Source organism: Brachyhypopomus gauderio, chromosome 5 (genome assembly GCF_052324685.1).
Source record: "Brachyhypopomus gauderio isolate BG-103 chromosome 5, BGAUD_0.2, whole genome shotgun sequence".
NCBI classification, from domain to species: domain Eukaryota; kingdom Metazoa; phylum Chordata; class Actinopteri; order Gymnotiformes; family Hypopomidae; genus Brachyhypopomus; species Brachyhypopomus gauderio.
In genome coordinates this window covers 24,635,141-24,653,535 of record NC_135215.1, presented here as the reverse complement: position 1 = coordinate 24,653,535, position 18,395 = coordinate 24,635,141, and the positions used below count along the sequence as shown (strand labels likewise).

Here is an 18,395-nt window from a genome sequence, read left to right as displayed (position 1 = left end):
CAATAAATAGTTCGTTGAACAAAAAAAACCCTTGTAATTTCTTTAAGGGGCAGTGTATCTTTTAATAATATATGTAACAAACTGTGATACTTTGTGATACTGCGGTATTTTCTGAGACGGTTATCATACCGTGAAAATCTCATACCGTTGCAACCCTAGTCTCAGTGACATCCCACACTACAACAGTGCCTCAGTGACATCACGCACATCAACAGTGCCTCAGTGACATCACGCACATCAACAGTGCCTCAGTGACGTCACACACTACAACAGTGCCTCAGTGACATCACACACTACAACAGTGCCTCAGTGACATCACACACTACAACAGTGCCTCAGTGACATCACACACTACAACAGTGCCTCAGTGACATCACACACTACAACAGTGCCTCAGTGACATCTTGTACCAGGACCTGTTTTTGTGTAACGGTGTCATTTTTAAAATGTGGTCAGTTCTGTTAAAGGTGTCAGTTCTGTTCACTAATGTAGATACCATGCTAAACCAGCAGGTGGCAGTACCACTGGCAACACATTGAAAAGCTTGCTTTGACGGAAGTAAGGGTGTGTCTAAAGTACGTGGTATCCAGGTGTTTAAATACCCTGATCAGACATCCATCTCTCTCTCTCTCTGGTTTGACCTGCACCTAGGTTAGATCTATTTAAGAGAGGCTCTGCCATTGCTCTCTCTCTGGTCTGATCTTCACAGAGGCTAGGCCTATTTAAGAGAGGCTCAGAGAGCACACAAACATTGGTACGACTATCAGCAAACAGTTCAAGCTCGTATTACTCATTAACGAGCCTGAATTATGGTGCAATCTACCAACCAACTGATCAACATTACCTCAGAAACAGATTCACAGAACTACCTCCATCAAGCTTGCTAACACGGCCACACGAATTGAAACAAAGGAGATCAATTCCCTGTTCTTAAATCGTGGATGAGACTCACATTCCTGGACTTCGTAATTAGAAGGACGATTCCCAGCACACCTAGACAATGTCGCTTTTTCTCAACGTGGAGCCTGTGGTGGAAATTCCCTCCTAATTCCAGGAGAATTCAGAGAGGACGACAAAACCTCCCAAAAATCCTCAACACCTGAGAGTCTATCCACTAGGCATAGTTTTAAAAAGGGCATATTTATCTGAAGTGTAGACTAAGTTTTCTGTTAATACATTCTGAATGTTTGTGTTCAACTTTGTATGTACAAATCTTGAAGGTTATCTAAACACATGCAATCTCTCCATGTCTTTATCTTCTGCTGATAACTGAGTCTTCCCCATTCTCAGACCACATAAATTTTTAATTATTAAGCCAGCGCCATTACCCTTTGTTCTGACCACGTTGGAATAAACCAGCTGAGCGCTGCTCTACTGTTTACTGTTGGTTTGTTCTCCATAGGAGAGCTGAGATTACAACTCCCTCTTCCTCAAACACGCACAACCGCACAAGGGAGCGCACACACATATACTCTCTTCCCCTTTCTACACATTCACACACACTGGATGCCCAATCTTCACTGTAAATATACTGATCCCTGTTGATACTGTTTGTTTTAGAATAGTTGGTTTTAAATACATGTATAATTTATTTTCATCAAATTATCTGTGTTGATGTCATTCAAAAGTGGTTGTTGCCAAAACCTCAAAAGAATTCAGAGTTAAATCCTTCCTATACCAAACCATTAATTACCTTAAGTTGATAACTAAATGTTATGGTTCTGGTATAATTAGAATATGAGACTGATTCTAAATTAATGAGACTGATTAATAATTAAGATAAAAACAAATTATATATATTTTAAAGGATTAGTAGGTGAAACCCCTACACTAAGCAGATGTCATGAGGCCGTAGGTGCTATGGACAGAAGTGGCCATATCACCTGCTGTTCTACTGTTGCTATAGTTACATCATATCTTTCACTGTTGCTAAGGGCACCTCATTATTCAGTTTCTATTGTTGCTATAGATAAAGGGAATCATATGTATACAGGAGAGACTGCACGTGTGATCACCTGAGTGCACACTCCCGAGTCTCCGCTGCAGAGCCTCCAGTCTGGAGATGTAGTCAGTGAGCGCGCGGTCAGGGTCATAACTCTGCAGGTGGGAACATAACAGACCTCCTCCGTCAGTAACTGTTCCACAGTACCTGCAGGGAGAGGTGGAGGGAGGGAGGGAGAGATGGAGGGAGGGAGGGGTGGATGAAAGGAGAGATGGAGGGAAAGAGGGAGGGAGAGGGAGAGAAGCAGTGTAAATACTGGTAACTTTCTGAAGAGAATTGGTTGACTCTGACCAAATCAGCACATGGTCTGTGGGAGTTAGGGTTAGGGGTTAGGTGGGAGGTGTTGTACCTGTGCACTGTGGAGTGTCCAGACCGAGGTGAGTCACGTCCTGTGCGTCCTCGGTTTGTCCCTCGTCTCTCTCCGTACACCTCCACACTGGCAGGCTGCAGGTAGGGCGAGTCATTCCTCCCTACACACACACACACACACACATACACAGTTAACACACACACACACACACACACACACACACACACACACACACACACACACACACACACCCACACCCCTACCTGGGATCTGGCTTAAACCGTTTCTATTGATGCTAGGAGAACTGATTGAACCCCCTGTCGCCTTCTGCCACCTCCGTACAAGAAACCGCATCCTGCAGAAACAAACATCAGACACCTAAATCAAACACCACTCAGCTCAGCATCAGACAGGGACATCAGACAACACAACAGACCTGTGTATTTTACGGGAGAGACAGGTGGTTCCTAGAGCCTGGTGGGGAAACTGTCCCGAAAGGACCAAATTCTGTCCTCCAAATTCACCTTAGTGCACTCAGGTGTTTCAGTGCCGCTTAGAATAAACGGTCTCTAGCTCTATTATTTCTTCAAGCTGCTGAACCTCGATGGTGAATCGTCATGATAGATTTGTTTTCCTATCAACACTTCTGCACTATTCTGTGCTCACCTGTATTTATGGAGTTTGTTGTGTTAACGCACATTTTAAATGTTGCACGTATCTGGTCTTGGGTGGCAAAACTACAGAATGTGTCTCCATGTCGGGTTCTTTTGCCAAACGGCCCATTTGTGTTAAAGTAGTAATGATGTAATGTAAGTAATGATGAGCATACTGCTGGACTCGTCACAGTAAAATGACTCAAATAATATAAAATATTATTAACATATTAAAGTAAAAAACAAACATTCACATTAGTTTGTGTACATCATATTTAGTCGCTAGTTAGACAAGTTAGTCAGCAGACTCATTACAGTAACAGCAGTGTACCTGGAGATGGCGATAGACACGCGCACAGCAGAGCGGAAGCGCGTGAGGCCACGTCGGTGGTATCTGGGCGGCTCCAGACATGGGTGTGTGGGTTGTCCACCCATGCGGCCAATCAGAGACAGTGTGGCCTCCTCACACTCCTGAAACCCCCCCAGCAGTAGAAGCAGGTACTTCTTTTGGTAGATCAGAGCCTTCCGGAAGCTCTCAGCACGCAGGAACTTCCCATAGATCCTCTGCAGGGAGAAGGAAGTCAGCTGGAGAACCCATAGGAACTATAGGAGCTGTTATCCCCATTCTACAGCGCCCTCTACAGGCTCCTGTAAATTATAATAAACTATTGGAGCTGTTAGACAGAGAGAGCGTGAGAGGAACAGGCTCCTCTAAACTATAATAAACTATGATATGTGAAATGTTAACTTTACACAGCAGAATGAAGACCTCCTGCCAAACTGAACACAAGTAGAGCACAATTCCAACCAAGTTAACTGCAGTGTAAAGCCGAACTCCAGACCCGTGCCCGACCTCCAGACCCGTGCCCGACCTCCAGACCCGTGCCCGACCTCCAGACCCGTGCCTGGCAGAGACACACGTCTTGGGTGCTACAGCTGTAATCACGCATGTTTCCCCCCAGATCTCACCCTGAGCATGGCGTTGTCCATGTCGGGTACTGAGAGGTCTCGGACGATGCTGGAGCGGATCTCTCTCCGGAGATGAGAGAGCTCTGCCTCCGCCTGACGGAGAGACTGTTCCAGTCTGCTCCTCTCCCTGCTCCATGCCTCCCTCTCGCTGGAGAACTGCTCCGGCTTCTCCAAACCAGACCTGCTGAACTACATGGTGAGAAGGAGAGGAGTACAGTAGATGTTATGGTAAGGAACCTGTAAAGAACCTCCCCTCCTTCCCCACCGCTGTACTGACGTTGTGCGCTGCTAGATGGTGCCGTCGTCTCAGCTGTTCCTCCAGTCCCAGCAGCTGATTCCTGAGCTCATTCTTCTCCTTGGTCAGGCGGCTCACGAAGCCAGTCAGCTCCGCATTCTGCCTCAGCAGCCGTTCGGTCAGCCTGCTGGACGAGCCTCCAGCCAGCAGGGAGGTGCTCTAACGACACACGCACGCACGCACCCACGCACCCACACACACACCCACACACACATGCATGTGACTATACTGCTGTTTCTGCACTGCACCCTTCATAATCACAGACATGTTTATTTATTCAGTAAAGTGCTTGAAAATCAATAACTGAATTGTGTGGAGCAGCAGTTTCACCTCCAGCACGGCAGGGGGCACTGATGACACTTGCTGCAGAAGAGACATAACGTCTTGCACGTTGCTCTGCAGCCAAGTGAGACACTCTCTGTCAGGACCCTCCATAGGCAGCCTATACATAGATAGATGGAGTTATACTGATCTGAGAACAGTCTCTTTGATGGGTAGGAAGCATAGTTAGCCATTTGATATTTAAGCTGAAGGTGATCCATACCACTCTTCAAACTTATTTGTCTGAGCAGGTATGTCTCAGGTTCAGGTGTGCAGCTGACCACCTCTGCACCAATAGGGCTCATGCCTGGTCATGAACTGGTCACACAGACCGCGTGTGAACTGAAGCAGTGTAGCTGTGCTCCTCTCTGATGGCATTAGGTATGACCATCTCAGCACGTCTGTTTGTGTTAAGCCCTGTTTGTGCAGACACTTCTTTTCCGAACCTGTGGGTGGCGCCGCCGGTCATGCTGTTGATCTTGGCAGCGATAAGCTGCAGTCTGTTGACAATGGTGTCCATGTTGTTGCTGTGTGTGGGCGTGGCAAGAGCGTGGGCGGATACTCCCGCCGTGTGTGCGGTGCTGGGGGACAGAGTCACAGCTTCCTCTGCCTTCTGCTGTAGGACCCAGTCACGCGTGCGGTCTGACAGCTGGCCCTCAGCCTCCCCCTCAACCACCTGCTGCTACACACACACACACAGTTCGAAAGGTGTTACACATTACAGGCATGGTCAGTGCAGATACATTTAAGGACAACAGCCTTATGGTTAACACGAAGCCTTAATGTAATAACATCTTTTTAGTTTCCTTGCACTGGTCATCATCATGACACTTGTAACTTTGACAATCTGAAAAATGTCAGGCTTGATGGATGGATCTTTAATTTATAATCAGGACTTGAAGTGAACCTCTAGCTATGCATCAAGGTTTTTGATTGCACAGAAAGCCATGAGATTCTGTGAATGGGCTTTAGTGAGATATTTTAGACTCTTCTTTTGTAAAGAACACACGGCTCTTTAAAGTCAGTTTGGATAAGAACACGTGCAGAATGCTGCAAGTGAGACTCACACTGCTGCTCTGTGGTCTCCCCTCCACCCGTCCTAGTCTCTCCGTCAGCTCAGATAGTCTCTGCTGCAGTCTCTCTCTCTCTCCCTCCAGCCTCATCCCTCGCTCCCTCTCTCTGTCCAGTTGGGCCTGGAGCTCTGCGGTGTGTCCCTCCAGCCGGGCCAGGCTGTCTTGCACTGCCTGCAGGGAGCTGCGATCGTGTGCGGCGGCGTGGAGGAGGCCGGACCGCTCCTGCTCCCACGCACACTTCATCTGCACCGCTTGCAACTTCTCCTGCTCCAGCTGCTTCATCAGCTCCACCAGGGTGGAGTGCTTCTCTGTCAGCTGCCCCTGCAGGGACTGCAGCAGCGCCTCCACCGAGCGAACACCCTCCTCCACCTGCAGCACCAACATGGTGGGAAAAAACTGGCGGTCAGAGACAATGCTCAATGTTTAGGAACAGTCTATACAAGATGCACTTCCTGAAGGCCACATGTTGGACATCAGCAGATCTCCAAGCTCCAATGCACCTAATTACAAGCAGCTTGTTATGCCAAACCAAGTACTGAAAGTCACTAAATCCTCCAGGACATGCAGCAGTCAGAACAGCTCTTAAAATCACACAAGTCATAAATGCTCATTTGTTAAAACAGAAGCTCACCTGGCTGCAGCTTGCTTCTGCCTGCTCCACACCACCTGTGCTGACAGCCTGTAGGGGGCGGTGTGGGTCAGGACCGGAGTCTGTGTGCTGCAGCTGATTGAGCAGCTGAGCACTAAGCTCCTTCTGTCTCTGCAGAGCAAAGTTCAGCTCCCCAGTCTGAGCTAGCTGAGCCTCTAACTTCACCTGTGACACAAGCCCACAGAGACCACATCAGACCACACCCACACAAGAGATCAGACCACAACCACACATACAGATCAGACCACAACCACACCTACAGATCAGACCACAACCACACCTACAGATCAGACCTCACCCACGCAAGTGATCAGACCACACCCACACATACAGATCAGACCACAACCACACAAGACATCAGACCACAACCACACAAGACATCAGACCACAACCACATACAGATCAGACCACAACCACAGACTAGATCCAGATCAGATCAGACTAGCTCCAGGGTCATTCCATGTCAAATCAACCAAAATTTAGATTGACCATCTCAGAATCCCTTCAAACTTTCCCCATTTGTAGGCAGATATGTTTCATGGAAAAATCCAAAGTATTTCTGTTCCATGTTCAATATTTCAAGAGTTACAGTCGTTTTTGTAACCCCCCCCCCCCCCCCAACGCATCTTTTGCAAAAGTGGCTAAATAGCAATATTTGAATGTGAATATCTCTAAAACTATTACAGTTAGAAGGCTGAAATGTTTTTGTATGTTTAGAAACTTGTATACTTGTAATTCTTTTTTGAATGTTATTTTTCCATGATATTGGTGATTTTCAGTGATGAATAAAACCACTATATCAAAAAACACCATTCCAATTTTTCTACCATATAATCAGCACATATCAAAGTATACAGTGGGGAAAATAAGTATTTAGTCAGTCACCAATTGTGCAAGTTCTGCCACTTAAAAAGATGAGAGAGGCCGGTAATTGACATCATAGGTAGACCTCAACTATGAGAGACAAAATGTGAAAAAAAAATTGAGAAAATCATTTTGTCTGACTTTTAAAGAATTTATTTGCAAATAATGGTGGAAAATAAGTATTTGGTCAATAACAAAAGTTCATCTCAATACTTTGTTGTATATCCTCTGTTGGCAATGACAGAGGTCAAACGTTTTCTGTAAGTCTTCACAAGGTTGGCACACACTGTTGCTGGTATGTTGGCCCATTCCTCCATGCAGATCTCCTCATGTTTCATCTTCATTGCCCTTGCTGATGGAAGGAGGTTTGCACCCAAAATCTCACAATACATGGCCCCATTCATTCTTTCATGTACACGGACCAGTCGTCCTGGTCCCTTTGCAGAGAAACAGCCCCAAAGCATGATGTTGCCACCCCCATGCTTGACAGTTGGTATGGTGTTCTTTGTATGCAACTCAGCATTCACTGTCCTCCAAACACGACGAGTTGTGTTTTTACCAAATAGTTCTACTTTGGTTTCATCTGACCATATGACATTCTCCCAATACTCTTCTGGAACATCCAAATGCTCTCTAGCAAACTTCAGATGTGCCTGGCTTAAGCAGGGGGACACGTCTGGCACTGCAAGATCTGAGTCCCTGGCGTCGTAGTGTGTTGCTGATGGTAGCCTTTGTAACGTTGGTCCCAGCTTTCTGCAGGTCATTCACTAGATCCCCCCTTGTGGTTCTGGGATTTTTCCTCACCGTTCTTGTGATCATTTTGACCCCACGGGCTGAGATCTTGCGTGGAGCCCCAGATCGAGGGAGATTAGTAGTGGTCTTGTAGGTCTTCCATTTTCTGATTATTGCTCCCACAGTAGATTTCTTCACACCAAGCTGCTTGCCTATTGCAGATTCAGTCTTCCCAGCCTACAATTCGGTTTCTGGTGTCCTCCGACAGCTCTTCCGTCTTCACCATAGTGGAGTTTGGAGTGTGACTGTTTGAGGTTGTGGGCAGGTTTCTTTTATACTGTTAACAACTTCAAATAGGTGCCATTAATACAGGTAATGAGTGGGGGAAAGAGGAGTCTCTTAAAAAAGAAGTTACAGGTCTGTGACAGCCAGAAATCTTGCTTGTTTGTAGGTGACCAAAAACTTATTTTCCACCATTATTTGCAAATAAATTCTTTAAAAGTCAGACAAAATGATTTTCTCAATTTTTTTCACATTTTGTCTCTCATAGTTGAGGAAAAAATTAATATAGGTATTTTGGGAATCAGTGTCCAAACAAGGGTACCGTACGTGTGAAATCGGATATTTGACAGCAAATTGTGCAAAAACTGGACCACATACAGGCAACTTAATTATTAATTCAACATTGCCACTGGAAGTACTTTGAAACATAAAACATAGATCAGCCTTCTTCTACTCCATCCATGAGATAATGACAGGTGAAAATGACTCTTAGTTGATTTTTTTTCTAAATTTGGGAATTTTTTCTATTGACACAACACAACTTACAGCACCAGAAAGTACATAAATTACAAGTATACAAGTTTCTAAACATACAAAAAAATTTCAGCCTTCTAGCTGTAATAGTTTTAGAGATATTCACATTCAAATACTGCTATTTAGCCACTTTCGCAAAAGATGCTGTAACTCCTGAAATTGAAAACGGCTGTAACTCTTGAAATATTGTACATAGAACAAAAATACTTTCCATGAAACATATCTGCCTACAAATAGGGAAAGTTTGAAGGGATTCTGAGATGGTCAATCTAAATTTTGGTTGATTTGACATGGAATGACCCTCCAGTTTGTGTATGAGGTCTGATGCAGGGGTGCTCTACCTGCAGCTCATCCCTCTCCTCTTTGAGCTGAGCCGAGACCTGTCTCTCCTCCTCCAGAGAGGCAGACATCTCTGCCACATGGCCCTGTTGCTCCTGCAGATCCATTCTCAGGTCCTACAGACACACACATCAGAGGGGTGGGGGGGTGAATAGATCAGACAGGTGGGTGGGGGGTGAATAGAACATTCAGGTCAAATGGAGGGCAAAGGTCACTCCGGATAAGAGTGTCAGCTGAATGTCTTAACGTGCGCCTCATTTACATACTTATACCTAGAAGCGCAGAGGGCCGGTCATCTGACCGCTTTCACCACCTACTACTAGCGCCGTGTTGTTTTCACCTACTTAAAGCGCGAGTCTTTACACAAGGAAGCTGGTACGACACATAATTAACACTAGATGGTGTTTTGCACAAAAATAAGAATGATATATTCATAATGGTGACATTTGCACGTAATGTCAACATGTTAACAAATTAATGTGACTAAGTAACCTTTTCGAATCAGTGCCTTGTAACATTGTTTTCAGTAGCTTCCCCACTGTGCGTTTTGTTTAGTTTCATATTGCATTTCCTGGTTTGTGCGAAAACGTAAATGTAAAATATTGTTTTAGTTTTGTTTCTTGGTTAGTGTAATAATATGTCATTAGATTATCATGTTCGTATGGCACACCACTAACCCACTGGGCCACATCTCTTGCTGTGAAGCGTTAGCGTCTTTTGTCTTGCTAATGCAACAGAGTGTGCTGGAACCTTCAACCCCCACATCCACAGAAAGCTTGTTCAGGACTCAAAGTAACAAACTTGAAGCCTGCAGACTGAGCCAAAGCAAGTTTATTTGCATATTCAATGAATGTTACGCCATTTCAAGTTTTAATCTCTATATCCTAAAAGTTGTGTATGTTAGTGTATTGCAGGCTATGGTGAACATAACAAATCTCCAAATAAATATCTATAATGTTTTATGTTAGACAAAGAACAAAAAGCACAAATAGGCTAAATGAATTACAAAAATATATCAAATATCTCAGAGATCATCGCACATTTATCTGTCGCAAGGCGGGCAGCCCTTGTGTTCTTGTCATCAAAGCACAGATAGCGCATGATGTCTCTGAATGTCTATCGAGACATTGTCTCTTTGAAAATGGGATTTCCCAAGTCAGCAGACCAGTACCGTGCTTTTACCAGCTGTTATACCTCTCAAGTAAACGAGACCCACAAATGCTGTCAATTCGTCTGCTGTTAGTTTGAACTGGGCATTATTTTGTTCAGCATCTGCCTCTGTGTATTTCAGAATTACACCCCACATGTGTGTCAAACACAGTAAGATGGTCAGTGGACTTTTAATTTTGTCCTTGGCATAACACATAGGCCCTGGGGTTTCTTTCACAATATTGCACTCTTGTGCTCTACACAGACGGTTGCCAGCAGCTTGTTCAACCCATACTGTACCGTCTTTGGCCTGAAGTGAGTCACCACCACATTCCGATTCTGAATTTGAATCAGATTCAAGATTCAGAATAATTTCACTTTCGCCCTCTCCATCAGACACCTCAGATTGTTCGCCCTCCGATTCCATCTCATCAATACTGCACAGCATGTCCCGTACTTGCTTTGGGGTGTATAGCATTCTCTGTGCCAGGTTAATAACGCACTATACAACCGTTCAAATGCCCAAACCGAGGTGTCACCAAAATGCATTGCTGTTTGATCGTCCAATGTAACTTGCATTCCAATTCATTCATTTGTAATGCCGGTGTGTCAACAACACATAAAAGCAGCCATACATAATGTGATTGCATTTACATAATAAGTGTTAGCTAACAGCTAGCCCTGGCAAAGAGGGATCATACCCGTGAGATATTTCCTTTGAGATATTGACTTGATAATTAGGTTACTATTCACAATTCCTGCTAAACTATTAAGCATTTATTAGGCAAAGCAAGACTCACTCAGTTTGAAAACCATTGATGTAAACTTTATATATAGTATATATTTAATAATATTAATAAATAATGTATATATTTTAAGACTTTGGAAAGTGAAAAAGTTTCACTTTCGTTCAACGGACGAATTCCGTTTTTTCTTTACACACACTCAGTTTGAACTTTGTGATTAATTTTGTTTTGAAAACTACTGATCTTTATTTATTTATACTAAATATTAAATGACATACGAATCTTTGCGACACCCGCTGGCAGAAAAGAGAATCACAGTCTTGAAATGTAGGCGATGACTGCAATATTACAGAAACGAGTGAAATTGATTTAAATGAGCCTGTACAGGGTTTCTTGTAATGTAATAATCTAAGAATGTAATAATGCTAGTTTATGAAAAATTCTGGGAGAAGTCCTGAAAGGAGGGTTCTCAAATTGGATCCAGTGCATAGATATATTTTTTTGTGCTGCTGCTGTCACATAGAAGAATAGAATAGAATAGAACTTTAATGATCCCACGACGGGGAAATTCACGTAAACTGGAGCACATGACTGGTGCTCCGCGCTTCTAGGTACAAGTAGGTCAAACTGACGCGGCGCTTCTAGTAAGACGTCACAGAGGTTAGAAGCGCTTCGAGCTTCTATTGTTAAATGGGGTGATATCTCGAGAGTGTGGTGTCTCACCTCTACTTCCTCTCTTTCTCCTTCCTGTCTCCGCTGAGCTTGGCTCATGCTCCTCTCCGCTGCCCACTGAAGCTCTCTGACTCTCCTCTGCTCCTCCAGCAGACGGTCGCTCAGCACGTCCAGCTCTTGCGCCCTCGCTGACCTTTCACCCCTGCACAGCACACTGATGTTCACACAAGGCCCATCAGGGCCAGAGTGGGACACTTTTTCAGCCCGGGAGTTTCATGCCCAAATCTGGCCCAAAATAATTTCCCCCTCCCAATCGGCCCAAACTAGAGACTGACATGAGCAGGCCCATCGGGAATCTTCCCCAATCTCCCGATTAGCCACTCCGGCTCTGAGGCCCATACAGCCAGGGAACCCAACCCATGACCCTTGATCTGTCCTGCAGACTCACTGAGACATGAGCATGTACACATGCCCACATCTGCCTATATCTCTACATCACACACACACACACACACACACACACACATGCAGATATGTGCACTCTCACATACACATACATGGGTATATACTAGGGGTGGGCATAGATTAATTTTTTAATCTAGATTAATCTCACTGAAATCTTGAAATTAATCTAGATTAATCTATATTAAAATGGCTCATATGCGTGCTACCCAAGTAATGACTAAAAGTCAGTTTTTGAGATAGGGTTTCTTAATACAGAGGGTGCATTAGACCAGGGGCTCATCTCCTGTTTCCAAAATGCATCAATGACTGCTTGAGAAAGCTGTTCTACTTTGATATTTGAAGAAAAACATGCTCAATAAAATGTAGGCTACTTGTGTTCAACGGTTTATTCAGTTAAACATGAATTTGTAAGCCTACATACTGTACATTAAAAGGGGTTGATAACATGTTTATTCAGCTAAACATGATATTTGAAATGAAAGCCAACATTTAGTACATTTAACCTCATGGACGTAATTTGGGGGGGACTTTTTCAAAAGCCGGTTTTGGTCCTCTGCAGTTTTAACGGTTAATAAAAAGAAATATTTAAATAGCGACGAATCTAGCGCTAGGACCATGCAGAAAACGACTGCTCCGAGTTCCGCTCTGGTAACACTTTACGTTCCTAAAAATGAATTTTCCATGAAGCAAACCTAGCGACTTCGTGGCTGCATCCATGTAAACACGTACGATTTGTAATTCACAGGTTTGAAAACTCGTTCTCGCCCCTACTGTGCAATCTGGTTAGGAATACAGCCGAGCTAAACTATCAAGTTGAAAGTCATCATAGTTTGCTTACCCATTTTGACCCAGTTCCCAACCCAACTTTAAGAATAGATTAACGGCGCAATAATTTTTATATCGCCTGATAAGATTGTCAAATTAACGACTGCCGTTAACGGCCCACCACTAGTATACACACACACACACACACACACACACACTTATAACCACAAACAAAAAATGTTCCCATGTACCCACAAAAATATGCGCAGACATGTACAGAGATGATCCACATACAATCTCTTCTGTCTTCAGTGAACACCAACACCTACAATAAGGTGAGTGTATGATGTGCTTCACCTCAGCGTGTTGAGCTCCTGCAGGTATTTGTGCTGGGTCTTGAGTGATGTCTCCAGCTCCAGTTTGGTTTGAGCGAGTTCACTCTTCAGCTGCAGCTCTGGGGCCCTGGCAGTGCAGCCTGCATCTGCGTCTGTATCTCTCCTGAACAGGCCGGCCCCTGTACCTCCCTCTCCTCCTGCTGGTGACCTCACTTCACACAAGCCTGTTGGCAGAAACACAGGTTCTGTAGGAGCAGAACGATGAGCTTCCGAACCCTCTAAGAAGACAGGAGAGTTCTGACACACACATGATACCAGACTGAAATAAAGAGGCACAGCATGCAAATAAGTCTTCCCTGTTAAACAGGATTGGGCTCCTGAGGCCTAACCACAGCAGGTCACTACAGACACTCAGACCCCACAGCAGGTCTCAGTACAGTGCAGACACCACAGACACTCGGATCATTCATTCATGATAAATACTAGAACAGCTGAGACTCTGAAATGTATAGATGTAAAAGCTTTTACAAATCAACATATCCATGATAACACATTCCTGACTTTATATTTCAGTCTGGGACGGTTGTGAGTTGAGATGTTCTCACAGAGTGTTGAATGTTATTATGTTAATTCATACTTTAGTGCTGTATTGAGATCAGTATTACAAACCATACAAAGGTTATTAATGTTTTCATTTCAGTATCAGTTCAGCATTGTTGAGTTAATTATTTAACAAAACCAGGTACTACAGTGTTACATATTGAACCCACTGACTTTAGTTGAGTGGGGTTGTCATACCGGTACTGGCCACAGGGTGGTGCTGCCACAGAGCAGGTTCAGTGTCCCCCTGCAGGTGCTGCATCTGGGAGCGCAGCAGTGAGATCTCAGCCAGCAGACTGGTGCGTTCAGCACTGCAAAGGGAAACCAGAGCCTCCTGCTGGCGGGAGTCCTACACACAGTCAACACACAGTCCTTAACATGGGCTTCAGGACAGGACGAGGGGCAGGGGGTGGAGGGTTGTGTGTGTGTATATATGTGTGTGCATGTTTGTATGCCTATGTGTGTATATGTATGTGTGTGTGTGTGTGTGTGTGTGTGTGTGTGTGTATATATATAAATATGTGCATATATGTGTATATGTACAGTCATGCCCGAAAGTATTCATACCCCCGGCAAATTTTGACTTAAATTTATTTTTATTTAACCAGAAATTATATTTTTGACTGAAAATGACACAGGCATCTCCCAGGAGATAATACGATGATGTACAAGAGGCATCATTGTGGGAAAAAATATTTCTCAGCTTTTATTCACATTTGAACAAAAAATGGCATGTCCAAAATTATTCATACCCTTCTCAATAATTAATAGAAAAGCCTTTATTGGATATTACAGCAATCAAACGCTTCCTGTAATTGCTGACCAGCTTTTTGCATGTCTCCACTGGTATTTTTGTCCATTCATCTTTAGTGATGAGCTCCAACTATTTGAGGTTGGAGGGTCTCCTTGCCATCACCCTGATCTTTAGCTCCCTCCACAGAATCTCAATTGTATTCAGGTCAGGACTCTGGCTGGGCCACTGCAAAACATTAATGTATTTGTCTGCTAACCATTTCTTCACCACTTTGGCTGTGTGTTTTGGATTGTTGTCGTGCTGAAATGTCCACTGGTTCCCAAGGCCAAGTTTCTCTGCAGACTGCCTGATGTTGTTGTTGAGAATCTTGATGTATTGCTCTTTTTTCATGGTGCCATTTACTGCGATCAAGTTCCCTGGTCCATTGGCTGAAAAACAACCCCAAAACATTAGGTTCCCACCACCATGTTTGACAGTGGGGATGGTGTTCTTAGGGTTGAAGGTTTCTCTGTTTTTACGCCAAATGGTGGATCATTGTGGCCAAACAATTCAATTTTTGTTTCATCTGACCATAAAACAAAACACCAGAAGTCTTGTTCTTTGTCCAGATGAGCATTTGCAAAGGTCAAGCGGGCTTTTGTGTGCCTTTTCTGGAGAAGTGGTGTCCTCCTTGGTCTGCATCCGTGGAACCCATCAGTGTGCCTTGAGATGTCGCCACCAGCAGAGCCCAGATTCACCAGGATGGCCTTGGTGGTGATCCTTGGATTTTTCTTCACCTCTCTCACTATTCTCCTGGCCAGCACAGGTGTCACTTTTGACTTCCGACCACATCTTCTGAGATTTTCCAGTGTGAAACTTCTTGTATTTTTTAATAATACTTTGCACTGTAGCCACTGGAACTTGAAAACATTTTGATATGGCTTTATTTATTTATTTATTATTTTTATTTTTATTTGGGCAGTCATGGCCTGGTGGTTAGGGAACTGGTCTTGTGACCGGAGGGTCGTGGGTTCGATCCCCAGAACTGAGGCCATGACTGAGGTGCCCCTGAGCAAGGCCCTTAACCCTCAATTGCTCACTTGTATAAAAAATGAGATAAAAATGTAAGTCGCTCTGGATAAGGGCGTCTGCCAAATGCCATAAATGCGTTCAAATGCGTATTTGCCTTTATTTAACCAGGTTAGTCCCTTGAGATAGACCTGGCCAGAGAGACCTGGCCAAGAGAGACAGAGCAGCAGCAAAAATTACAACATTCAAGATACATTCAACATTTCAACAATCTCACATAAAATTAATTAAAACACACATACAAAGATGATCTGTACCTGACTGATCTTATCAGTCTTAAATCTGTTCAAAGAAACAAGGTCCTTGATTTTTATATCAGCCTGTAACCGGTTCCATGTGTATGGAGCATCAAAACTAAAAGCAGTCTTTCCTAGCTCTGTTCGAGCTCTAGGAACAGCAAGTTGCAAAAACTCACTCGAACGAAGACTGAGCAGACTTTGCCTTCTATTCAGAAGACAACATAAATAATTAGGCAAATTCCCAATTAGTGCTTTGTAAATAAAAACATACCAATGTGCAAAACGTCCAATTCACTTTTGTATATAACAAACAATGATGAGTAAGAGGTCGACAGTTTGTTATAAATCGCAAAGCACTATGATACACACTGTCCAGTATGCTCATACAGTGCCCAGGAGCATTCATATACAAAATATCTCCATAGTCTAATACAGGCATGAACGTTGCTTCAACTAGGGGTGTATTCAACTATTTTTCATAGTCGAATCTGATTCGTCAGCTTTTCCCTTTAGTCGACTAATAGTCGAATCAGGTTTTTTAAATGTTATTTTATTTAGAGCGCCTTAAACGGCATCCCGTTTTTATTCAGAACCTCTTCAAAGTAAAAACCTAAAACACTCAGATAAATGAATAAACGTGGTAGGTTGGCTTTATTCAGCTTTTATTTATTTACTTTTTTTTATGAAACGTTAGAGAACATTAACTGTCAGTGCGCATTGCGCATATCGAACTGTCAGACAGACACTGTGCAAAATGTCAAAAATATTTTAAATAAAATATACCTGCCTGAAAATATAAAATAATTGCCACACAACAGCAAAAAATACAAGGAAAGGTTCAAGTAACGGGGTTTAAAAGCAAACTACAACAAAAAATTTTAATAGGCCTACTTGCCGAGACGCACTGAGACGAGACGACACGACTGAAACAACAAACGTTTTTTTTCGCCTTACGCATTTTAAATGGTATGCCATGTTGGTTGTTGTCATGCGAAATGAAAGACATTGATGACATAACTTGCACTTTACTTTGTTTGATTGATTTTTATGTTTTTCAAAATACTTTTGAAGTTTTTTAGTAGCCATTATAATCTCTGCAAATGCTGCGCGTATTCTGTATTCTGTGTTCAGCTTCGCTCATTTGGATTGTGCAACAGCAGGGTGTGATTTATTAATGTGTAGTAAGGAAGATGCCTATTGTTAATGCGCAAACATCATTTAAAAATATTTATTAACAGAAATTTGGATGATTTTATTTTACAAAAGGCTATATATAACGAAAACAAAGACATTTCATGTAACAACTAATGCTTAGCTACATCCTTGGGCACCCCCATGCAGTTAGAATGGTACATTCGACTATGACGTTCATAGTCGACTAGGGGGTATAGTCAACTATAGTCGAATCAGCGACTATTGCAGGTCACCCCTAGCTTCAACTAACTTCTTTTTTACAATAAAAGAAAAACAAGGTTTATTTCTATAATAAAAACCTAACAAAAGTCTAAGCTTTTAAATTAAATGTTGAATATAAGGTTTAAAAGATAACATCATCAATTGAGAACCCCAGATATTTAAAACTAGACACTAGTTCAATCTGTTGACCCAGTTTAGTACAGATAGACACATTAGCAGTTTGTGCTTTTGACAAAGAAAAAAACATAAGTTTAGTTTTTTTTTATTATATATAGCCCTTTCCTGACTTGTGAGCGGCCACAATGCACAGCCGCAGGTCCTTAGTGAGCTCCTTTGTCTTAGCCATGACTGTCCACAAACCAACTGCAGAGAGCTGCTGTTTTTCTCCTGTTGAGTTGATTAAAACAGCTGTTCCCAATTAATCAGGGTAATTAGAAAACTTTAAAACAGCTTGGACTATTTGGAATGGTATAGAACTTCGGATTTTCCCCAAATACTGTGAGTTTTCAAAGGGTAATTTGAAATAATTTTGGACATGCCACTTTTTGTTCAAATGTAAATAAAAGCTGAGAAATATTTTTCCCCCTCAATGATGCCTCTTGTACATCATCGTATTATCTCCTGGGAGATGGCTGTGTCATTTCCAGTCAAAAATATAATTTCTGGTTAAATAAAAGTAAATTTAAGTCAAAAAATTTGCCAGGGGTATGAATACTTTCGGGCATGACTGTATGTGTGTGTGTGTGTGTGTATATATATATATATATATATATATATATATATATATATATATATATATATATATATATATATATAGTGTGTGTATATGTATGTGCGTGTGTGTGTATATATATGTATGTGTGTGTGTGTGTGTGTGTGTGTGTGTGTACCTGTTCAGTGAGCAACTTCTGTAGCTGGTTGAGGTGGATGACTGTGTCACTGGTTTCCAACAGATCCATGTGTGAGATCAGTGTGGTGTTCAGTGTGGTCTTCAACAGGGTGCGCTCTCTCATAAACACCTGCTGCACTGCACCGAGTAGCTCAGCACGCCAGTCAGCTGAAGCCTTCACACACGCGAGCGCACACACACACGTGGACACATGCACCAGAGCATATATAAGAGGGAATGCTGCGTATACTGTGCAACACATAGCTGGTGTTGA

General features: G+C 43.0%; 1 protein-coding gene across 7 annotated transcripts in view; it reads right to left on the bottom strand.

Annotated features, from left to right (window-relative positions):
• The window catches only part of akap9 (A kinase (PRKA) anchor protein 9), a 98,986-nt gene that overhangs the window by 2,349 nt on the left and 78,242 nt on the right, over positions 1-18,395 (bottom strand). For 5 of the 7 annotated variants that reach the window (XM_077006640.1, XM_077006646.1, XM_077006644.1 and 2 more), the window contains 15 exons: positions 18,123-18,296; positions 13,954-14,104; positions 13,178-13,379; positions 11,642-11,804; positions 9,026-9,139; positions 6,255-6,437; positions 5,618-5,992; positions 4,997-5,232; positions 4,560-4,671; positions 4,212-4,388; positions 3,935-4,123; positions 3,297-3,529; positions 2,576-2,667; positions 2,352-2,472; positions 2,016-2,149 (listed from right to left, as the gene is read on the bottom strand). In XM_077006640.1, the coding sequence (XP_076862755.1) occupies positions 2,016-2,149; positions 2,352-2,472; positions 2,576-2,667; positions 3,297-3,529; positions 3,935-4,123; positions 4,212-4,388; positions 4,560-4,671; positions 4,997-5,232; positions 5,618-5,992; positions 6,255-6,437; positions 9,026-9,139; positions 11,642-11,804; positions 13,178-13,379; positions 13,954-14,104; positions 18,123-18,296 (2,656 nt within the window). The remainder of the gene's footprint in view (positions 1-2,015; positions 2,150-2,351; positions 2,473-2,575; positions 2,668-3,296; positions 3,530-3,934; positions 4,124-4,211; positions 4,389-4,559; positions 4,672-4,996; positions 5,233-5,617; positions 5,993-6,254; positions 6,438-9,025; positions 9,140-11,641; positions 11,805-13,177; positions 13,380-13,953; positions 14,105-18,122; positions 18,297-18,395) is intronic. The other 2 variants (XM_077006641.1, XM_077006642.1) reach the window with 2 other exon arrangements.